We start from the raw sequence: 25,201 nt of genomic DNA on the forward strand, positions 1-25,201 counted from the left end.
CTCTACATGTTTTTTGTATAACAAGTACAACCCCTCCCCCCATTTAATATATCCAGGACTCCAAAGGGTCACTAATAATATTCAAATTTATCTACTGCTTTTGAATATGTGCATTCCTAAAGACGTTAACACAAGAGACAGCAAAATGGACCCAATCTCCATGAACGGCATGGGGAATGGTGGATGAGCTGAAAAGGAATTATGGCTCACTGACTCATGACCCTTAGCATATGAGCAATTACAATCCAGGATCAGCACCCATAATATGACATCTGCTAACATATAGTACAACAAAACTCCTTTTATTACCACTGCTGATTCTCATCTTGCCTGTTAATTTATGGGGCACATTTGACATTATTTCTTTAAATTTAAATTGGGGTATCATTGAATTAATCTCTATTGTAATGGCTTAAAAAGCTAAATGTGGAATGACATAGCCAGTAGTTGACTTCAATGCCTGAAAATTTACAGTTGTAACTATGGGTTAGGCCCCTTGCTTATGTCATGAACTGTTGTATAGAGACTGATACCATGTACTTTTCTTATCTCTGGCCTAGAAACTAAGGAAGATGATCAATTTTTTATTTCACCTGAAATGTTTTGCTTCTTGGGACATATCAGTTCAACTAATGTTTCTGGAGCAGAAATCTCAGAGTTTTGTTTAGTAGTTAAGAATGAATGTGAGAATATGATTGGATGTAATGTGTATAAACAAAAACCAAACTAGCAGCATTTATATGGTCAACAATGATAAAGAACCACTTCATAAGTTGCACATGTACTCCATTTTACTCCTCTGTTTGCCATGCTCATTAATTTCATTTGAAGCTATATTTGTGTCAATGTCCCATTACTCATTAACCTCTCTGCTCAAACCAGTGTCTGTGTGTGTGTGTGTGTGTGTGTGTGTGTGTGTGTGTGTGTGTGTGTTTAGGGTTTTAGTATGATAGTGAAGACATCCGCAGAGTCAATCGAAGGGATCGTGAGAACTACCCTGTTTAAACTGAAGTCTTTCCAGAATTATCTAGACTTGACAAAAAACATTACCAAGAAAGGAAGGTTTGGAAAAGGCATGGAAAGATAGCATTAGGAATTTCACTTGGATAACTCCTGTAAGATATTTTGGTATTCTGACTTCCACCTGTGTCCACTCTGAAAACACCATTGTTGATAGTATATCTGACAAAAATAGTGAAGATTACGGGGTCCTCTTTTACCTTATATCACTATACAACTTTTGTTGTTCAAACTAATCTCAGATAGGCCAAGAATAGAGATTCTTGGATAGTGGATAAAAGACTAGGAGTTAGTTTCAAGATTTTGTGAGTTGATGATGAGCTAGTGAAAGCCTTGGGTGAGGAGACAGAACAGGAACTGGCCAGGATGAACAAAGACAAGGGATAGAATAAATATGCCATATGTGAGGTCTGCATCTCAAAGGGAGAAACTGGCGCAAGTTACTGAGGAAGTAGTGTGCATAAAGACATATATTGCAAGTGGGGTTGCCTAGTGTGCTGGGGTAAAACTCCAAGGGATAAGTAGTTTGGAATGCTAGCATAGTTACTGAGTTGCAACAGTGCCAGGACAGATAATGAAAACAATTTTCTCACTGAATTCCTAATAACTCATTTTCCCCAAAGTTTAATCCAGGGTTTATTTTATTAAAATTAAATGAAGTGGGGACATGTGAGAAAGGAAGGTAGAAACATCTCTTGCTTTAGATGCGAGACATGGGAGGAACCAAAATACGGATTCCCTGTTGTATGTATATGAATGCAAATAATCATTTACATGAAATATGTTGAGGTAAATTTAGCTTCACCATTTTGCCTCTAGAATTCAAGTCTCCAGGAACCTAAAATTTGGCCTTGTCTAGAGTACACAGCTCTTTCTAGTAATACTCAAGCTTTCACCATTTATGCATCCTTAGAATTGAAATGATACAATTTATAATCCGATGTCATATTAGGAAAAGTAACCAGATTATCCTGAGCAAATTACAGAATTAGCGTGGTTAATAACATTAGGGATGTCTTGAATTTAAGTAACTGGAGAAAATGAGATGCTAGTGTATATGTTAGAATGTCTAAAGATTTGTAAATCTCTTCAGGGGAAGCTTTCTAATGATTTAGGGACGATCTGACAATGATTCCTAGATAAGTAAAAAAAATCCTAAAATTCAACAATGGATTCAGCTTTAGGTAGCTCAAAATACTATGCTTGGTTCCGCAAGTACTGTGGATGAGGGTTGGAGAACAGGGTTTCACTTTCAATCTTTATATTTTGTTAAAAGTGCTTTCATTTTGCATTATTGCTTAGAAGGGTTAAAACAATCTTTTAAAACCAGTAACTATGGGAACATATATATATTTAAAATAGTATATAAATAATATATAAATATAATATACATACTATATAGCATTCAATATTATATTTTATACATAGTATATTATGTTTTATATACAATAACATATAAACTATATACATATATAAAATAGATACATAAATATTTAAAATATTACCCCAATCAGAAAAACTAAAAAGATACAGAATAGTATACATAGTTCAAGTTTTTGATTATTCGAGTTTTGGCATAGAGCCATAAGTAATCAGAGTTTTGGTTTCAAGTCTTAAAGACTTATATTTTGTGGTGCAAATAAATGGCATGAGCATATTATTGTTAATGCAATAGTTGACCTTACCTGCTATAGAAGACATGTTGATAATGATACCACCTTGACCTCCGTTCTGCTTACTCATGTAATCCAAACCGAGATAGGTTCCACCAATAACAGAAACCTAATCCAGATATTTAAGTGAAAAGAGCAGGAGACTCATGAGTATGTTATCATACATTCAAGTACTAAATTTATTGTTATTATTTCAGCAATCCAGAGAGTTTGCAAATATCATCGATGAAAAGTCTTGTATCTTTTTATATATACAGCTAGTCATTAGTGCCTGGAGTCCTTGTACTTCTTGCCTAACAGTTATATGACTTATAGCCTTAGAAGACCACACTTCATTTAGTTACTCAATATGAGATTTTTTATAATAAAGATTATATTTCAACAGTGTTCTACAGTTTAATTCAACTCTCAACATCTTTTAGAATTTCATTCTCTTTTTCTAAGTATAGGAGACAAATTTGTTTGCTTTTGGTTTTTTAGCATAAGCTTCTAATATCTAAATAGTTAACACTTGTCTGAACTGTTTAATTCGCTGAGACCCTGAAATATAAAATAGTGGATACTTCTGATTTCCTTTTCTTTTCATATTTTCCTCTTTTTACTTCTACTAGAAATTCCAGTCTACTTCTCCATGTAGCAAAGGAGAGAGTCATTTCTGCAGGCTTAAGGTAGACACAGACAAACTTTCAGTCATAGAAATTCTATTCTCTTTGAGTGCAACTGGTTAGGGAATTTGCATTGGATTCAGACCTGGCCAATGAAACCAAGGCCTGAGGGTCAGTCAGCAGCTGAGGAATGGGATGCAGGTGAAGAATTATTCTTTTTATTGTCCTTAAGAAAAGCTTAACGAAATGATTACATTGCTCGCTTTACACCATATTGGATGTATGGGATGACAGAAATGGATAACCATCAAGTTAGTATCCTGAAGGTGAAACAAATATAAAAGATGGTAGGGACGAGAGATGAAAAGAGAAGAGGTCCCAAGGATGCCGTTGATCTGTGGTACCCAAAACAAACAAAAATAAAATTTCAAGTCTGGGTTATATGAAATCACATATCTGATTTTTCCTAGTTTAGTTTGAGTGGAGATTGGGTGCTACTTGGAAATATTGTCTGTAGTAATGCCTATCACTTAACTTTATTCATCATTATTTACAGTTTTCTTCATAGTTCACTGTTTATCTACTTACTACCACACATAAGAAATTTTCCTGTTTTCAATGTAACATAAAAAACATACTACTTCCAGAAAGACTGTAGGGAGAAGACTGGTATTCTGACAACTTATTATTATTTTTCTTTTTTTAAATTTTGGAACTACTTTCTCCAGTTGGACTTTTAAAAAGGATACATTCGAATTTTTGACTTCTTAATATCTAATTCTTTTTCACTGTTTGAGTTTGCATTGAGATTGTTGGTGTTTAGCTCCTTTTTCTATTTGACAAAGACTTTCCTTGGCAAACATTCATAGATGCATCTTCTTCCCAATAGTTCTCACACAAAAAGATAAGCTGAAAATTTGATCCATTGCAGCCAGTTGTCATTTTACTATAAGTAGGCTTAGGGAGAATGAATAGAATCTCCACATGATTACCTTTTAAATGCTAAAGGAATACATTGTTGTTGTTGTTTTTATAAAAGAATGAAATATGTAGATGGCTGGACTTACTGAAGTCAGTCAGATTCTGTTATTATCTACCCAAGTTTTTAGCATGTATGAACAGATTTTCTATTTATATGTCCTGGTTCTATGCTTTTCTTTTCAGCTATTCAGAGCTTTGTTGACACTTGGTCTTTATGTTCCTAACATCTGAAAGATGTAGCCAACCCAGATCTCAAAGAATATTTAATGGAACACCTTTTTTTTTTCTCTGAAATCCCTTATTATACTTTATTTTTCATTCTAATATTCCCCCTTTTTTTTTTGCTTTAGTGCTAAAGTTATTGTTTTGTCCCTTGTCTAAATTACTTATATTTAGGAAACTCTTCCTACTGTCGTTCAACTAGATCTTCAGATGTAATAGGCTAGTAATGGCACAAATAGTTACTAATTTAATTATTAATCAGCTTCCTTGGGAGTCAACATATTTATGAACATCATTTCTATCCACTTCCTCAAGTCCTTATCTAAGCAGGAAGGCAGAAGAATCCATTTCATACAAAAATAAAAATGAGGGGCTGGGGATATGGCCTAGTAGTAGAGTGCTTGTCTCATATACACGAAGCCCTGGGTTTGATTTCCCAGAACCACATATATAGAAAAGCGAGAAGTGGCACTGTGGCTCAAGTTGTAGAGTGCTATCTTTGAGCAAAAAGAAGCCAGGGACACTCAGTGCTCAGGCCCTGAGTTGAAGCCCCAGGTCTAGCAAATAAAGAAATAAAAGTAAAAATGAGAACATGAGGGTTGGGTGTAGAGTAGTGGCAAAGCATTTGCCTGGAACATGCAATGTGCTGAGTTCAATCCTCAGTACCTAAAAAAAAAAAAGAAAGAAAGGAAAGAAAGAAACATGAACAAACAAAAGACAAAAAGCCCTGAGTTGAAGCCCTAGAACCAACACCAAAAAAAAAAAAAAAAAAAACACCCCAAAATAACAACAACAAGAAAGCGAGAACATGTAGGCAGTGAAATGGCAATGTATTCTGAACATGGTAGCATTATGCTTTATCATTCACATACATTATGGTTTATTTAATAGTCCTCAGAGATATTGTGTTTATCTTCCCTCTTTCACAGATTGCTAACTTCCATATCAGAGAATCTGTTCACCATGCTAGATTTAGGATTGAACCTCAGTTCTGACCCCAACACCTACTATTTTTAGATAAAGTCATTCATGAAAGACTTTAATACAAGCTAGTTGTATATTGAGTAGATTAGAATTCCTACCTGAATGAGGAAGAATTATTTAGGCCTATTAGTAAAAGAAGTGCATTATAGAACTCTTAGCAATATTCACTATAATGTCTACCTCTGCTTCAATAGTTTTGCACAGTCTCATTCTAACTTGAACATTCCTTGTAAACTTGGAGCAGCTATAAACAGCACTGATGTTGCTGGCCTCAGCTTCCAGAGGAAGTATAGAGTATTGAAACAAAGGCTGGGGAGATTTCAGTCTATTTCTTGCATGGAAAGAGTGGTGACAACAGCGAAGTGAAGATTAAGGAAGAGGTATCTTTGCTCAATGATGAAGGTGGAAGGACAAAAGATACTGGTAAATGGTACTTCTCTACTAGGGTACTGCCTAAACACAGAACTAAATATTAGTATGCAAAATATAACATAACACACAATAGTCTATTCAATAAATATTAATGGCATCTTGACTCTGTAAGAACACAAATAGTTTCATGTCTTGAAAGAGGTTATAGTTTGCTAGCATAAATTACATAAGTATAAAATAATTCCAGTAAATCAGTAAACTGTATAAGAATGGAAGAAATGGGCTGGGAATATGGCCTAGTGGCAAGAGCACTTGCCTCATATACATGAAGCCCTGGGTTCGATTCCCCAGCACCACATATATAGAAAACGGCCAGAAGTGGCGCTGTGGCTCAAGTGGCAGAGTGCTAGCCTTGAGCAAAAGGAAGCCAGGGACAGTGCTCAGGCCCTGAGTCCAAGGCCCAGGACTGGCCAAAAAAAAAAAAAAAAAAAAAAAAAGAATGGAAGAAATAAGTTGCAGAAGATTCCAGAAGAGAGAGTTATATATGGAATGTGGGAAGAAAAGAGTAATGGCAGAGTAAGTGCTTAGCATATATAAAACCATCATTTCAACCCTTAGCACCAAAAAAAGAAAGGAAAGGAAAAGGGGAGATGGATAGATGATAAAGTTTGCTAGCTTAGTTGTTATCTCTGACAATGTGGAAAAACTTGCAAAAAGACAAACATGAAATTGCATAAGACCAAGGAAGCAAATTATATCCAGAGTAAAGTTGGTCAACAAAGTTTATACAAAGCACATACAAATATTTGCATTAGACTAACAGCTAATCACTTTGGAAAAAAATAAGGATTGCTCAGTTTTTAATTTGCAATGGGTGTAGGTAGGAGAATGAACACATATTTAATGTGTGTATGACTAACAAAGGTTATATTGTATTCTTTCTCCATAAATTTAAACAATATCTGAAGTTAAGCTAAAAAGTGACTTATGACAAGTTCCAAGAAAAGTTGTATAAAAAGAGGTCACCATAAAATTTTGTCTTCTAGAAAATTTGTAGATGATGTAGGTGCTTTCCAGCTTGCAATGTGTTTGTCTACCCTTACTGTTTATCTGCACAGATATGCTGTATTACCTGAATGATCATTTGAATCTTGTACCTTTGTGGGTCATTTCATGTTTTCATGTTTTTCAATAGTAACTCTATATGTAGCTGATTTCTCAAGAGAAAAGCCATAATAGGTTATACAAGAAATGTACCCACTGCCTTACGTATGAAACTGTAACCCCTCTGTACATCACTTTTACAATAAATAAATAATAAAAAATAAAAATAGGATTTTTCTATCCTTGTGACATTTATCTATAACAAATATCTGTAGTAACATGCTATTTCAATATCAGCAATTATAAAATAGGAAGACAGCTTCTCTGTCGATTGTGCTTTCTCATGACTTTGTATGGTTTTTCTAAAGTGGTATATATTTATCAAAACATACTCTGAAGCCAGGTGCCAGTGGCTCATGCCTGTAATCCTAGATACTCAGGAGGCTCAGAACTGAGGATCAAGATTCAAAGTCATCCCTGGTAGGAAAGTCAGAGTGACTCTTATCTCCAACTAACCACCAGAAAGCCAGAAGTGGTGCTGTGGCTCAAGTGGTAGAGTGCTAACCTTGAGCTGAAGAGCTCAGGGACAATGCCCAGGCCCAGAGTTCAAGGCCCACCACACACAGATCATACTTCTAGTAATTACTTTTGTTTCCAACTGTGTACTCAAAATTTTTATTTTGTCAATTAACAAAGAATGTAAAGAAGTATGATTTTTTAGTATGTGAGAGATAACCAAAAAATAAAAAGAAAGGCATGATTTTCTTACCAGTGGTAAAAATTGAAACTGTCCAATGAATTTATTAAAGGAAAGGAAAAATAATAAAAACAATCCAGTAAACATTAGATAATAGAATATATTAGTAAAAATAAACATGAATGGTTTAAATCTATGAATACGTAATCACAGATGAAAAAACTAGAACTCACACTACGACATCCAAAAGAGATTTAATGAATGATTACTTACATTTTTAAAATAAAGGAATAATCAGGTAAATGTGAATAAAAAGGTATAAGAAAGAAATAAAATGCATAAGAAAAGAATACAGATGTACAAAAAGGGAACAAAAGGTAAATATGAAGCAAGAAAAAATTATGGGGCACTGGTATCTGGAGATATAGGATTAATCAAAAGATTATAGGCAACAAATACATAGGGTATAACTTATAAAAATAAATTAAATATCAATAAATTAGATTCACAATCAATTTAAGCCTTGAATATTATGAATGTGTAAAAGAGTTCAAACGGACTGAATTACTGAAAGAGTAGGCAAACTGACATTTGTCATTTACATATGAATAACTTTGTTCAGCAACTGACTGAATTAGGATGATCAAAGCAAAGGTATAATTGACATTTGAACCAGATAGGACATTATATATTTATGAGCTAATAAGCACAGGCACAAATATGATGTTAGGTATTAACTAGTAAGTCAATGATGTATTAAATATTAAGATGCCATAATAAAGTAAAATTAATGTAAGACATAAATACTGTTCCTTATAATATTTTTCCATTTATTTTACTATATTGCTTATCTAAAAGAGAAAAAAAATTATAGACATGACTCAAATCAGGAAACATGTGCGTGCCTAATATTTTCAATTAGAATCCTAGAAGAATTTTGAGGTAAATTTGACAAACAGATTTAAAAGTTATTTTTAAAGATAATGAATCATTAACACTGAAGGCACATATTTAAAACAAATTCAAGGAGGGTATTTGTATTCTAAACTTGTATCTTTTGTTCTTGATTACAGTAATTTAGGAATCCATCAGATTTGGCTAGATTTTTTGGTACTGTAATCTAAGAGAGACTTATTCTTTTTTTTATAATTTTTTTCTTTCAAATTTTTATTATCAAACTGATGTACAGAGAGGTTACAGTTTCATACGTTAGGCAATGGATACATTTCTTGTATTGTTTGTTAGCTTGTCCCTCATAACCCCCTCCCACCTCCCCCTTTCCCTCCCCCCCCCCAGGTGTTCAGTTCACTTACACCAAACAGTTTTGCAAGTATTGCTTTTGTAGTTGTTTGTCTTTTTTTACCCTCTGTCTCTCAAATTTGGTATTCCCTTTCAATTTCCTGAATCCAATACCAGTATACACGGTTTCCAATATACTCAGATAACATTACAGAGATAGTGTAGGTACAACCACAGGAAGGTGATACAAGAACATCATCAATAATAGAAGCTACAGATACACATGGGACATTGAAAGTAATTACAACTGTGATATAACAATTGTTTCCATAACATGGAGTTCATTTCACTTAGCATCATCTTATGTGTTCATAAGGATATAGCTATTGGGCCTTGTGATGCTCTGCTATGACTTGCCTAAACCTGTACTAATTATTCCCAATAAGGGAGACCATACAGTCCATGTTTCTTTGGGTCTGGCTCACTTCACTTAGTATAACTTTTTCCAAGTCCTTCCATTTCCTTACAAATGGGACAATGTCATTCTTTCTGATAGAGGCATAAAATTCCATTGTGTATATGTACCACATTTTCCTGATCCATTCGTCTACTGAGGGGCATCTGGGTTGGTTCCAGATTCTCTCTATGACAAATTGTGCTGCGATGAACATTGTTGTGCTGGTGGCTTTTCTGTGATTTTGTTTGTGGTCTTTTGGATAGATACCCAAAAGTGGGGCTGCTGGGTCATAGGGGAGTTCTACATTTAGCCTTCTGAGGAATCTCCATACTGCTCGCCAGAGTGGCTGAACCAGTTTACATTCCCACCAACAATGAAGTAGGGTTCCCTTTTGGCCACATCCCCTCCAACAGTTGTTATTGTTAGTTTTCTTGATATATGACATTCTTACTGGGGTGAGATGGAATAAGAGAGACTTATTCATTCTGTTGTTTTATGAGCCACTGTAGTTCTTATTACCTTCAGGAAATTATTACAGTTGAGTAATTACTCAGTGGAATTTCAATTTTGGCCAAAAATTGACTAAGCACTATCTTCGAGATATTATATTGATTACTAGGAAAGGAACAAAAACATAGTAAGCTAGTTTTTGTTTTTTAAAATCTAATGTCCTAGAAGTTTTGTATGAAGTAAAAAGTCATTCCATTTACACTTGCACAGAAATAAATAGTGGCCACACGACTATATTTGCCTGTTTTTCAATGCTAGCAAGCGTATTCTGAACAAGACATGTATCACCAGTGGAAGGCTTTTCTGACATTTGCTTTAGCTAAGATTTATCTTTTTAAAAATATTTTTGTAAGAGTGGCACCAAGTTGGGGCCTTATCAAACCCCAATAGTTTAATGATGCAAATGTTTATAGAATGAGATCATCAACACACTTATGTCAAAATGTGTGAGAATTCTATTACTTAACATTATCTTCTGTGCAATTTAGTTCAGGGCTAAATGATCACCAACCTGTTGCAAACACACACACACACACACACACACACACACACACACACACGTTTTGATTAAATCTACAAAGCTCAATATCCACTTTAGCTTCTTTTTCTGCTATTTGCCTTGCATTACATTAAGATGTGTTTTCTAAGCCAGGCATAGTGGTTACACATCTGTAATTCCAGACACTTGAGAGGCAGAGGTAGGAGGATGAGAGCTCATGGTCAGCTCCTGCAAATGAAGACTATCTGCAAAGTGATCTAAAAGCAAAAGAACTAGAGGCATGGCTCATGCAATAAAACACTTAGCTCAGCATGAGGTCCTGAGTTCAAATCCCAGAATGATACACACACACACCACACACACACTTATTATTTTCTAAATAAACATAGTTAAAGTTTCTTTAAAGGGTCAAATACTGTAGTAAAAAAGATTCATTTGTACCATTATAGCATAAAAGCAGTCATTGACAATACATAACCAAATGCCTGTGGCTGGTGCCAATTAAACTCAACAAGATGCAGAAATTAACTTTCAAATTTATACATTTCATTTTTTTCAACCACTTAAAGTGCAAAAATCATCTTTCATTTACAAGTCATACGAGTAGGACTTCTGGGCTGCGAAGTTAAGAGTATACCAACTCCAGAGTTAGGCAATTAATTATGTATTTTTCATAATTCTCCTAACACTTTAAGTTGCATTTGTTTTCCTGAATATGTACATTCTCATATATAAAAGAAAGTGCTTTGATTTTAGTGTTGTGTACTTTTTCTATGCTGTAAGTCATTCTTTTCTTCCTGTGAATGTAGAAAACTTCTTTCTTTATGGATGTCACATGACTAAATAATATTAGGCAATAAACATAGGTAAAACAGCTTACCAAATTAATTTGCAGAGTTTTTTCCCAGTTTTTCTCATTATTCACTCCAGCATTATTGACCAAAATATCCAGTCTTCCAAAGTGGTCTACAACTTTTCTAAAAGTATCTGATTAAAAAAAAATTATAGGAAGGTATTTAATTTTTATATATACATTGAATTCATACACTATGATATGAAATGAAGTTTTATTTTATTTGCCTGCCTAGTAAAAATTATACTCATTTGGTGTTACTTAATTCCTTGCTTCCTAACATGTGGTTTGTAGACCAGGGGCATTAGTCAGTAGTACTGAGGCTTTGCTACTCAGGAGGCTGAGATCTGAGGATTGTAGTTTAAAATAAGCCTGGCAGGAAGTTCTGGGAGATCTTATCTCCAATTAGCCAACAAAAAGCTGAAAGTAGAACTGTAGCAGTTAGAGCTAGCCTTGAACAAAAAGTTCAGGGAGAGACCCAGGCTTTGAATTTAAGCTTTAGAACTGACACAAAAACAAATCAACCACAGCAAAGACACCATGTAATTATTAACTAGAATAACACTTTCACCTATCTCCAGATTATTTTCTATGCACATTAATGTCCTGTAATCAGTAAGTTATTGGAGTTAGTCTTAGAAGACTAAGCAACCTAAATTGAGATTTTTAAAGTCAAATTGAGCATCCATCACCTCTCTGCTCTTAAGACGTTATTGGAGTTCTATGACATAGACTATGACAGACATTTTTGAATGAATTTTTAAACAAACTATAACATTTTACAAAGTGTTATGTAAACATAGGTTTTCTTGTGCATTTACTGTATTTGGTCATAATTCAGGTGTTTTACTATCCTTGTAAAAGTCTAATTTTCGTTCAGTTGGTTTTATCAATTAAACTTTTGTGCTTACTATTGTACATTTCTCTTTTATTTTGTTACTAGTTCTACATTATTAGTTGTATACAGTTATCTTCATTCAGAGAAATGTGGGTATAGAATCTAAGACCAGATGTCATTCACTATACTGTCCAACCACTTATGCAGTTCTTGCTAACCCCTTTCAGCCAGTTCAAACTCATCTTTAGCACCTTAGTAAGGAGAAACTCATTCTCTCTGTGAGCAGCTTTTAAATCCTTCTAGTGACTGACAATGTTTCTTTGACTTTCTATGCATGAAAATGTGATTATTTCCCCATAAGACAGAAATGCATTCTTAAATCTCCAGGAAGGCTTATTTTTTTTTATTTTTAATTTTTTTTGGCCAGTCCTGGGCCTTGGACTCAGGGCCTGAGCACTGTCCCTGACTTCCTTTTGCTCAAGGCTAGCACTCTGCCACTTGAGCCACAGCGCCACTTCTGGCTGTTTTCTGTATATGTGGTGCTGGGGAATCGAACCCAGGGCCTCATGTATACGAGGCAAGCTCTCTTGCCACTAGGCCATATCCCCAGCCTTATTTTGACTGAAACATATTCACAGAACTATTAAGAGCCACCAAGCATATTTGGCAAGACCTGGATTAATCAGCACCCAAAGGAATAAATCACCATGCACATACATTGTCAAAGAATGCATTGTACCAGGCACCCTTCAATTCATTCTCCTGAATGGAAAAGAATAACAACAAATAAAAAAAAGCTCATTTATTTTTCATGGAATTTTAAAACTGTTTCTTCAGATCTCAAATTAGTTCCAGAAAAAGTCATCCAGGGAGTACACATTTTTCTTTTTTTTTTTTCCCCCCTTTGATCCCAGGTTCCTCTTTCCCTATACAACTCTACAGAAACAATCCCCAATTTATAGAAAACCAAATTATGAAATATGTATGTGCAACTTTTAAAAACATCCTTTCCTCATTCTCATCTCCCTTGCCTTCTTTATACTCTGTCTTTAGTGGTAAACATCATCTTGTTTCTGACATCACATTGAATGGGGGGGGTGAAGTGACTTATAATTTAGTGCTTGCTAACATTTCTGTGTTGTGGCCCTTTTTATAATTTACCTAAAACTTTCTTGCTATAGTCTGTTAACTTGTAAAGTGAGTTAGGTTTAATCTATTTCCCTGAACTTTTGCAGCTGTTTATCTTTTCTTTAAAACATTTTTTGATGAAGCTAAACAGTTTTGAAAGTACAGGAAATATCAAATCCTAAAAGTAAAAGAATTGGCTCTATGTTGTGTTTCCTCCTCAATCACTTATCTCTAGGGAATACTTTAGCTAGAGTCAAGGTTCTGATTTCAAATACTGGGGAGAACAATAACTGTGAAACTTGACAAACTGAAATAGAAAGGACATTCAGATTATTTAGATTGTTTCCTTTCTTACCAGAATGGATGCTGGGATGTGACATGACTCAGTAACATTGAACCACAATGTCATGTGCCATCAACAAAATTATCCTCTAGCAAAATGTTCTACCAGCACTGTGTTTACAGATCTGTTCCGCTCCTGCCTATTTTCTTTTTTTTTTGTTGTTGTTAGAGAGCTTGATAAGCATTTTCAGATTTTAATTGCATAATTTCCTTTGAATCAATGTCCTTGAACTTTAGGTATAGTCTCTTCTTCATTGGCAATTAATTTTCACTTCTTCAGAATAGCTGAAACATTTTAAAAGAAATTCACACTTCAGTGTGCTTTTCACGGCAATACTAGGCTGGACGCCAGAGACATTTTCTGACTCCTGGATTGAAAATGTAGCGATGACTTATTTATTTCTTGCTCTTTATTAACTATTTATTCAGCCATTTCGAATAAAACTTTGTGACATACAGAGATTCTATTTTTTTCTGCTTGAAAAGTAATGTTTTAAGATAACTTATTGAGGCTCTATTTACCACCAATGAGTTTATTGTCTATGCTAATATTATCTATGATGCTTCACAAATGGACTGGTCTATTTTAAGGGTACAGAGAAACAGGAAGGCATTGAGGAAAGGCTGGTAGAAACTTTTCTTCTCCAGTGCTAACCCAGAAGTTATTATTTTTAAAGTATTATCTCCAGGGGGCAAAAAACCCAGCAAAAACATCTGGTTACTTGAATGCTAGTACACACACACACACACACACACATACACACACACACTCCTTACAATGTCATTGGGTTCTCTTCCTGTTTTCTGAGGATTGTTTGCCATGGTCCTTGAGCCTGTTTCAACTTCCATGGGCCCTCTGCCATTTCAATCATTTAATAATCACTGTAGCAGCACTGCCTTTGAATATACAAAGGCGTTATGATTACATTATGTGCTGGCCAATGACTAAAATAAAAGGGATCTTTCTGCAGTCTCGTTTGTCCTTTCCTTAGCTGTTAGGGCTTTGGGTTGTAGGTAGGAAAGCGCACAGTGTTAGCTGACTAGGGGAGGTGAGATGGCCGCAGGGCAGGCAGGCGCTGCTGGCTTATCCCGGCTGCCTTCAGGTTGTTGCATGTCCAGGGCGTGTTCCCAGTTGATGGATGGCTTCGCAGGTCTGGTCTTACCTCTCAGTTGTTCCTGGTCAGCCACGTCACACTGGATGAACAGGGTCTTCTGAGGTTCGAACTGCTCGTCCAGGGCGGCCTTGCACTTGACACCTGCCTCTAGATTCCAATCCACCAGCGCTACCTGAAATCAAGGGGCAGGCGGGGCATAGAGGAGGTGTGAGCAAGCTCCTGAAATTGAAATTCACACTCATTCACACGTGCACACACGGGCACTTAAATAAACAACACACTCCTCTCTTAGACTCTCATAGATTTGCAATGAGGCAATTAAAGTCAAGCTTTTCCGGCTGTTTTCGGGAAAGTCTGCAACTCAGCAGAGTTCGGAAGGGACAAGGGGCGGGGGGAGGGAGCAGGGTTGAACCCCCAAGGAGCGCACCCCAGTTCCCCACTCCCGGCCCCCTCTAAGGGCATTGACGGGTGTCAGGGAACGGGGGTGATGGCAAAGAACTTACCTTGGCCCCCTTGAACAGCAGAGCCTCTGCAAAGGCTCTGCCGATGCCCTGCGCGGCGCCGGTCACCAGCGCCACTTTGCCGTTCACGTGCATGGTGTGCGGGAGGCTGGGCGGGTGGTGGGCGAGTGGGCCGGCTCCGCGTCTCTGCGCCCGCTCGCACAGCCGGTTGCTGCTTTTATGGCCCCCTGGGCGGGCGGGCGGGCGTGTGCAGCCCCGGCCGTCGCTCTAATCCTGCCCGTGGGCGGGGACGAAGCTGTCAAACCAGCGCTGGGGAGCCCGCAACCAAGTGTGTGTCACCTGCTCCCAGCCCTGGGAGCACCGCGAGCGTGGCGATCTTTGGCCTGACTTTTTAGAAACATAGCCACAAGGCCAAGTCCGGGCCAGTGGCTGCCCTGCTGGGGGCGAGCCAACCGGCCCGCAGGGGGAAAACCTGAGAAGTTCTTTCTAAAACAGACCTTCTTCCAGCGCCGGAGAGGCCAGTCCTGTTGGCAGAGCAGAGACCACAAAAGCAAGCAAACACACAAAGCACCATCTGGGAGATGTTGCTCTCCTGTCTTAAAGTTTTCTGTGTGACCATGTATGTGGGTGTTGAGCTAGGGCAGGGCTAACGTTATTAACTACTATCACTACTACCACCATTATACTACTACTACTACTGTTGTTCTTGTGGTTGCATTTTAGCTGTTGGAGATGAGATATGACATTCGTTCTGACTCTTAATATTTAGTATCCTATTATATTTGGAACTTTTAAGGATCTTGTTGACACGTTTCGGACCTATGTCAATTGTGTGTCATCTGCTCATCTGGAGGGTGTAAGATGTCATTAGATTAGCACAGGAATTCTAAGAGCCCAAAGAATCATCGCTGCAGTGGAATGCTCTCTGAATCACCCTGGCTTTGCAAGGCTCAGGATTAAATTATGGGTCACAGGGTCCTTTCCTTTCTGGGATTTGAGGCCTAGCCATGTGCCAGGCACTTTCAACCAGGGTGACTTTGCTAGTTTGCTAGTTTACAAAGTCTCTCTGTCTCTGTCTATCTGTATATCTCTCTTTCTCTCTCTGTACTCTTTCTCACACTAACTAGAGGCAGGCTTCATTTTAATTCCATCATCTTAATTCATTGGCATTTATTTTCAAGAAGAAAGAAATCCAAGATCTTGGGAAGAGAAGGGGGTGGGGCGAAGACAGATTCACAGCAGAACGAATCCTTTGTGTATTTTCTTTGCCTGCTAGTAAGAAGGTGACTGGTTTGGCAGGAGGATGTGTTTTTGAGAGAGCATGTAAATCTGTGTTGCTGGGAAGCCATTGAGGCCAAAGTCTTTAAAGTACATTTGCAAATGGGTCTTGAAAAAAAATAGAGAGAAAGTGACATAGTACAGTATTTATTTTAATAATGAGAGAAGAAACTATAATGTGGTGAGGGAGTGGGAGAATCCTATTACAGGGAACAGAGACTCAGCATCACTCAGAGGATTCAAAAGCCCAGGAGAGAGGGAAAAAGCCCTGTTCATCTATTAGGAAGGCACTGGAGAAAAGGCACTCACTATGTCGGGAGTGTAGAATTCTGTAGTGGTTATGGGAAGAAATAGTTTTCAGAAAGGAGTGGTAGAGGGCATAGCTGAGCATAGGGGGAATGGTGGGTAGAATATTTAGAAACTGTCTGGCTGATGGGAAGGTAGATATTGTTACAGATTCAAGCCTACCAGTGGCACAGGGAAAGTAAAGGACTGGATACTAATGGGAAAAAGAAAAATAGGAAGGCCAGTAACTTCTCCTCTTAATAAAGTATAGAGGTAGTGGTTTAGATGAAAAGACAGAGTCAGGGAAAATGAGAAATGCGAGAACAGGAAGTACTTTGGGGGTTTCTGGATGAAAAGAAATAAAAAAGAATTTTTGGATTTTATTACTCTTATGGCTCAGCTGTGTGATGTCGGACAAGTATCTTTAAGTCTTTGTGGTGTAGATTCAGTACTAGTAAACAATTAGAAAATGCATATAAACTATGCCTGGAACAGAGTACTAACACAATAGATATTAGTCCTTATGAATTGCATCTGAATTATTAAAAGAATCAATCACATGAAGTAGAGAGTCATGTGAAGAATCATTCTTTTAATAGATAGCAAAGGCATCAACCTAGGCATCAGGATCTTTCAATATCTTTTCTTCTCCATTTCCACTCCTCACTCCCTTGCTTCATTCAGCTCTTCGCACTGCAGTAACAGTTGGTCTCCAGATCAAGCTCTAAAATGCAATCAAAACCTGCTTACACATGCTTAAGTTTAAAGTCCTTAAAAATCTCTAGACTGAAGGGTATTGCTCCATCTCTTCCTTATTCTGTGGATTTTCATTGTACCATGGCCATGAATGCATCCTCTGTCACCTGAGAGTTCTTCTCTTCTCACATTCTTCTGCTTTCCCACTCAGTTATCAAATCTCTCTCTTGAAAACCACAATCCCTATATTGTAGTTTGCTTAATCTCTAGGTACCATTCCAGAGGGCTGAGTCTTTTTTCTCTGGAATTCCTCCAGAATCCAGACCAGATGGATGTGAGTGCTCTCTACCGGCCAAATGAATAAAGAACAGTACAGATAAATATGGGCTATGGTCAAGAAAAAAAAGAGAAATTTTACTGAGATGGCAAGTCTATGTATTGTGATTAGCAAGTTTCTAATTTATTTTCTTTAATAATTTTTATTAACTTTAAATGATTGTACAGAGGAGTTTCAATTCAACACTCCCATTTATGTATGCCTATTTCACAGTCTATTTGTTATCTTTAAGTAGTTGAATAAAAGGGTTTCCATTTAACCTGTCAATTTATGAGTACATTGTGTCTTTATTTTTTATTGCGAAGGTAATATGCAGAGGGATTACAGTTACATAAGTTAGATAGTGAGAACATTTCATTTTCTTCAGCTTCTCTTTGTCCCTCCCCACCTCCCAAGTTGTAATGTTCATTACCAACATAGTGTCTAGTGAATATCACTGTTGCATTGGTTCACCTTTTCTCCCACCTTCCCTGTAATTTCCTTTCCCTTCTGGAAATCAGATAAACTTATGTAGAAGACAAAGGGTACCAAAATGAAAAAACAGTGGAAATAAGCCAGAGGAAATAAAAGAAAAGAAAAAAGAAAGAACTGTAAATAGCACACACACACACACACACACACACACACACACACACACTTATTTCCATGCCTTAGAGCTCATTTCAGTTAGCATCATTTTATATGGTCATATGGACATAGCTATTGAGCTATTATAATCCTCTGCTAGGACTATTCTAGGTTGCATACTAGTTATTACAAATGAGGGAAACTATGGGTCTCATGTCTAAAATATACTTACAGCTCAAAAAATAAATTCCCAAAGATAAATCCTCAAAGAAGCAACCACCCTGTTAATAAGTGGGCTAAAGAAATTTTTTAAAAGTTTTCTCTGAAGAGTAAATGAGAATGGACAACAGACTCATGAACAAATGTTTAACATCTTTGGCCACAAAAAATGCACCTTGCTCCAGTTAAAATGGCTATTGTTGAGAAAACAAGTAATAAGATATACTGGCAGGGATGTGGCCAAAAGGAAACACTATTACCCTGTTGGTGGAAACGTAAACCTAAACACACTGGAAAGCAGTATGGAGGTTCCTCTAAAAATTAAAGGCAAACCTTTCCTCTGATCCAGCAATCCCACTGCTGGGCAATTACTCAAATGACCACAAACAAGATCACAGTGAAGCTACCAGCACAACCATGTTCATTGCAGCATTATTTACCATAGCTAAGATATGAAATCCATCCAGGTATCCCCTCAGTAGATGAATGGATCAAGAAAATGTGGTATAGATACACAATGTAATTTTATGCTCCCATCACAAAGAATGACATTGCCCTGTTCATAAGGAAATAGAAAGACTTGGGGAAAAACCTATTAAGTGAAGTAAGCCAAACTCAAAGAAACATAGGCTCTATTGTTTCCTTCATTAGTAATAATGAGAACAATGCATCTTGATCAGTATCGTTCATTCCATCATTTTCCCCCATTCCTTCCAACCCCACTCACCCTTTCCAGTTCTGATTGTTTTAATACAACATAAAGGTTAAGATGTTGAGAATTACTGCATACTCTGATTACTTTTATACATAAATAGTTGGGAAAACTTGATAAATTTTTGAAGAAAAATGTCTTAAGATTTTATTGTCTTAAATTAAACCTTTATTTTAATTTTACACAATACTCTAAAAATACCCAACTATTTGCCCAGTAAACATGCCCCCTACTCTGCTAGTATTTTTTCTTGTTGTTTATTTGTTGGCAGTCCTGAGTTTTTGAGTGCAAGACCTTTTGCATGCTAGTCAGGCAATCCACCACTAGAGCTCTACCACTTTTGCTTCATATGTTATTATTTTTAGACAGGGTCTTACTTTTTTTTCTGGTTATCCTTGGATCATGATTTTATTATCTATAATCTCACAAATACTTGGGAGGATAGGAGAGCAGCAGTATGTCTGGTATATTTGCTGTGGCAAAAATCTCTGCCATTTAAGTAGTTGGAATTACAGCCACAAGCCACAGCTCTTAGATCTGTGGGTTTGTTGTTTTTTTAATTTTTTTTTTTTTTTTTGGCCAGTCCTGGGCCTTGGTCTCAGGGCCTGAGCACTGTCCCTGGCTTCTTCCTGCTCAAGGCTAGCACTCTGCCACCTGAGCCACAGCGTCCCTTCTGGCTGTTTTCCATGTATGTGGTGCTGGGGAATTGAACCGAGAGCTTCATGTGTAGGAGGCAAGCACTCTTGCCACTAGGCCATATTTCTAGCCCCTGGATCTGTGGGTTTTAATATGCATTTCTCAGCTTGTATGTTCACAACATTAAAACATTATTTACTTCTACACGTTGGCTATCTATTTATATCATCACAGTGCTTTGTCATTACAATTTAAGGCATAGTTAAAAATAAGATAAATTGAGGACATCATCATTGTGTATAGCTTTGTGAAAATGTTCCCATTTTTGAATTAGTTTCTTTCCGCACATGAATTTTTTAACATAAAGATATTACAAAATTGTAGCAACGATTATGCCCTGAATGCAATTATAATATTGGATATTGAACATGATTCCAGGCAAAGAAATCACTTAGCAGCTACTCAGCAATCAAGATTCTCGTGAGTCTGAATTCAACTTCAATATTAATTAGCTGTACGATTTTGGGCAAGTAAAATGAGGTTAATAAGACAACCTAATTCATCAAGGTATTGTGAAGATCACAAGCTAAATAAATGCAATTCACTAAGTTAAATAAATACAGTTCAATTGCTTAGATTAGTAGTAACTTCCCTGTAGCAAATTCTATATAAATATTATCATGATATATGTGTACACATATAATTGCATTTATTATTTACAACCAAACTATGAGGTAGTTATTATTGTGGTCATTTTACATGTGAGAGAAAACAAGTTTGGGGAGTTTGGAGTCCTTGGTGAAGGTCACTTATGCTGATAATTGAAGGAAGAAGCTTTGACTCAAGGCATGGCAGAGTGGCATATATTTTTATTTTCCTGTAATTATAGCTGAGCAGTAGTTTTAGACAGGTCTGAATAGTGATTTCTTTACATTTACATTAGAATTCTTTGATCCAATGTATATTCTCACATATACACTGGACAGTTGTTTGCTTAGGTTTTTCCAGTCTGTGAAGATATCACAGTCTTAGCTGAGTATCTGTGGCTCACACCTGTAATACTACATAGTCAAGATGCTGAGATCTGAGGATCACAGTTTGAAACCAGCTGTGGCAGGAAAGTCTGTGATACTCTTAGCTCCAGCAAACTACTCAGAAAAAACCTCGAAGTGGCACTGTGGCTCAAGTGGTAGAGTGGTAGCATTGAGCAAAAGAAGTTCAGGGGCAGTGCCTAAGCCATGAGTTCAATCCTCAGGACCCATAAAAAAATCTCATACCCAGTGGTGATCAGTCATCCCAAGGTGTTCTACTTGTAGGATCAGACTCTCAGAGACCACTTGACAAAAAAAAATTATATTTACCATACTTTTATATGATTGTATATACAATGATTAAACTATTTTTTTCTTTTTGAAACAAAATCTCTGATGCTAGTATGGGTTTGAGTATGTCCCCTTCAATTCAGGTGCTGGAAATGAAATTCCTAAAGTCAGATGTTAATAGTATTTTGAGATGAGGCTTCTAGGAGATAATTAAGATTAGATGAGGTCAGAAGTGTGTGTGTGTGTGTGTGTGTGTGTGTGTGTGCTAACCCCTGATCTCGGACCTTGGCAGTGTTGTCAGCAGTAAGAAGGCCTGTATTAGATGCAAACTCTAGATCTGACTGTCAGAACCCGAAGCTGAAAGGGAGATCTTTCAATAAATTAAATTAAAATATAGGCTAGAGCTAGGTACACTGATGAGTAGGGGCATAAAGAAATAGAGAAAGAGGTTGGAAACAATGTAAGATCAAGAAAGCCATGCAAACCATGCAAATGGGCAACAGACATTACTCTCCCAACAACTGGAAATCACTGAATGACTTTAAAACCCCAGAGATACCTCTCAGGCTTGGGTGTTTGGAAGTTTAATGTAGTGGCTCTTAGTGAATGAATTGCAGTCAGCGACCAGGAAAGCAGCAAAAGTATTTACCCCATCATGTTGCTGTAATTTGTAGGGTGGGAAAAAGCCAAGTAATGTGAACAGCTGTGAGAACAGCAAGGGACTGGGGTCTCCATTCTGAAGCCAACCACAAGAAATGACTTGACAGGACAAAATCATGGGGAAGAAGATCAATGAGACCTCTGGTCACTCTCACCCATTTCCTGCTTTTAAAATTTGTCACAGGCTTTGTAATAATGAAAAGTGATGCTTGCATATTGGGTTTTACGTTTTGAGTAGGGGATTTCTGTGGACTTGAACTATTTCATCTGTTGGAATTTTTTTTTTTTTTACTTTTGAACTTTGGAGAGTTCCCCTAAAGTATCCGATTGTCTTCTCTTCCACAAGTCCCCACTTCCCTCAGCTTCCTTTCTCTTCTCCCCGAGTGAGAGTATGGGACTTGACAGCTAAGAGTTACTTAAGCCCTGGCTAAGTTGCTAAATGAGAAGAATCCACAAAAATCCTGGGATACAGAAGAGTGGAACTAAGATCATGGGTTGTTGCTATAGGTCAATTTTTTTTCATTCTACCTGTCACAAACCTTTTGCTCTTCAGATGTTAGTGAAGATCAGTGTAGACTTACTGAGAAATGTTAAGTGATTCACGATCTATAGTACATATTAGAATCTTGCTTGAATAAATTTATGAGGCATAGTCAACTCAATACCTTACACGTACAACTCAACACCTAACACTTACAGTTAAGGTCTGGTACTTGGAAATGTGAAGAGACTAATTTGATTATTCTTCTTGAACTAAGGAGTTTCAAAAATTGAGAAATTATTTCTGACCCTAACCGTCTTATTACCTGTGACTCTCAGTAGAGTAGGTGAGTGAGACGTGTGACTGAATTAAAGTTTTATAATGGTGGGCAAGGCATATCTGTTTTCAACTGAAAGAAAAAGCGTATGCAAACTACTTTCCTTATTTTTTTCAGTTTCAGTCTCTACAGGTAGATAAATAAAGGAAAAACAGAACAATGTGACTTTGTTAAACCTTAACCAGAAAGAATTGATGGGTACACCAAGATTTTTTTTTTTTTTTTTTTTGTCAGTCCTGGACCTTGGACTCAGGGCCTGAGCACTGTCCCTGGCTTCTTTTTGCTCAAGGCTAGCACTCTGCCACTTCAGCCACAGCGCCACTTCTGGCCATTTTCTGTATATGTGGTGCTGGGGAATCGAACCCAGGGCTTCATGTATACGAGGCAAGTGCTCTTGCCACTAGGCTATATCCCCAGCCGTACACCAAGATTTTAAGAACTAGGGAATTGCATTACAATATTCTTGTTGGCCAAAGAGAGAAATCTTGAGACTACTATTTGTATTTCAAAACAGACACTATAGAAAGTTCAGAGAAAATAAAAATATACCATAACCAATATGAAGATAAATATGTGTCAGGCTTGAGACAATAAGAATTCAACTTTAAAAGGGGAAGGAGGGAGGGGGGTATGAGGGACAAGGTAACAAACAGTACAAGAAATGTATCCAATGCCTAACGTATGAAACTGTAACCTCTCTGTACATCAGTTTGATAATAAAAATTTGAAAAAAAAATAAATCTTCCAAGGGAAAAAAAAGAATTCTACTTCATGATTACCTTTATAGATAAGAAGCTGATTGAGAAGAAAATAATATATTTCCGAATAGTCAGCAGATCAAAGAAAACTTTGATTCACTTACTCATTTAACCAAGGTTAATATTGTGTACATTACAGTAAGGCAATTTTGGTTGTTCAGAGCTGGCTTCATTTTGACTTTTCCATGTGCACACTGTACCCATTAATGTTTTGAATATTAACAGTTTATTTAACAAATACTTAATATCTATTATATCATTGGCTCTGTCATAGGATTAGGGTAGCGGTAGCCTTTCTCCCTTTACAGAGCTCAGCTACTTAAAGGAGATCGAAAAATGGTTATTGTTAGTAGTGATAAGTGATATAAAAATAACAATATAGGATTGTGATCAAGGAATTTGGGTGAGGGACACGGGGGATTCCTTGTGGTGCAGAGATACTCGAAGGAAGTGGCAGGACCTGAGAAGAGAATAAGAGACGATGATAGGAAGATTTTTAGAGTGAAAAGAAAGACAGTATTCTAAAGAATATTATGAAAGTGAAATACTCTTGTAGGAGAAGAATTGCAAGTCATGGTGATGATAATAATATATGCAATTCAAAATACTTGAAATGACATCTACATGTGTTAAAAGGGAGAGGAGAGGGAGAAACCGATGTTTTTATTATACAATGGCAAAGGGGCTGGGAATGTGGCTTAGTGGTAGAGTGCTTGCCTAGTGCGCTTGAGGCCCTGCGTTTGATTCTTCAGTACCACATAAACAAAAAACAAAGTAGTGAACAAAATAATGCCAAATTCTTTTAGTATTTGTAACTTCTACAATACTGGTCTTTTTTGAAGTTTTCTTCATTTTGCAGTACCTTATCTGAACTAGAAGGAACAAAGCAAACATGGTCTGAAGATCATAAGGGGTTTAGAAGATTGAAAGAGATTATATGGCTATTTTTAACATGAGTTTATTATTGACCCTAGAAAAGGATATTTAATGCCTAAAATTTTTCTTTTGTGATTCAAGACCTTCTGTTAACATGTGTCAGAGAACAAAAATGTTCAAGGGGTTACACTTTCGAAGGACTGATTGAGATGATTGGAGAAAAGGTTGGCATAGATAAATTCCAGAAACTGTAATGAGGTGATTTTACTATTTATCTGCAACAGGATCCTGTGTTTGACTATTGCCCTAATTACATTTCAATTGCAAGTGAGGCAGATATGATTACAACCAGGAGCTAGCTTCCAGACCCAAGAGTCCAGGAGGCAAAATAATTCTCCATTTGAGTAAGACATGATGTTGTGGCTTGTTAACTTGTCCATTACAATTAATATTTTATAAATTGAGTTAATTTAAAAAGACATAGAACTACAATAAGAATGGAAAGCATATATTTGCCAATAGTTACATTCCATAAAATTTCATCAATTACAGCTCCCTCTTTTTCTTTGCCCACTCGCTCTTTTTATAAAAACTAAATTTACATTCCAAGCATAGTGCATAAAGTAAATGGTGGACATAAAATGTCTTGTAATAAATTGAATATCTATTTTTGTTGTTACATACCTAACAAATCCCACATTTGTCTTTCAAGATCTAAAATTTGACAATAAGGACATAAATAAATTTTAAAAAGATATATATATATATATATATATATATATGAATAAGTAAGTAGGTAAATAAACAAATATTTAAAAATATTTTTATTTTGTGTGACAATTTATTAAGAATTATAAAAATGGGGCTGGGGATAATGCCTAGTGGCAAGAGAGCTTGCCTCATATACATGAGGCCCTGGGTTCCATTCCCCAGCACC

The 25,201-nt window shown here is 36.6% G+C and overlaps 1 protein-coding gene and 1 long non-coding RNA gene across 2 annotated transcripts in view; one reads left to right on the forward strand and one right to left on the reverse strand.

Moving 5' to 3' along the window:
• Hpgd (15-hydroxyprostaglandin dehydrogenase) overlaps positions 1 to 15,305 on the reverse strand; it is a 29,780-nt gene extending 14,475 nt beyond the window's left edge. Inside the window, exons 1-4 of the mRNA XM_048330396.1 lie at positions 15,143 to 15,305; positions 14,688 to 14,811; positions 11,244 to 11,350; positions 2,706 to 2,802 (exon numbers count right to left, since the gene is read on the reverse strand). Of these exons, the coding sequence (XP_048186353.1) occupies positions 2,706 to 2,802; positions 11,244 to 11,350; positions 14,688 to 14,811; positions 15,143 to 15,235 (421 nt within the window). The 5' untranslated portion in view covers positions 15,236 to 15,305. The remainder of the gene's footprint in view (positions 1 to 2,705; positions 2,803 to 11,243; positions 11,351 to 14,687; positions 14,812 to 15,142) is intronic.
• Positions 1 to 25,201, forward strand: LOC125339295. Its single transcript, XR_007208523.1, has 3 exons — positions 1 to 743; positions 6,059 to 6,064; positions 25,147 to 25,201. It is a non-coding gene; the product is annotated as an uncharacterized LOC125339295 (long non-coding RNA).

This window comes from Perognathus longimembris, chromosome 21, assembly GCF_023159225.1.
Source record: "Perognathus longimembris pacificus isolate PPM17 chromosome 21, ASM2315922v1, whole genome shotgun sequence".
In the NCBI taxonomy this organism is placed as follows: Eukaryota; Metazoa; Chordata; class Mammalia; order Rodentia; family Heteromyidae; genus Perognathus; species Perognathus longimembris.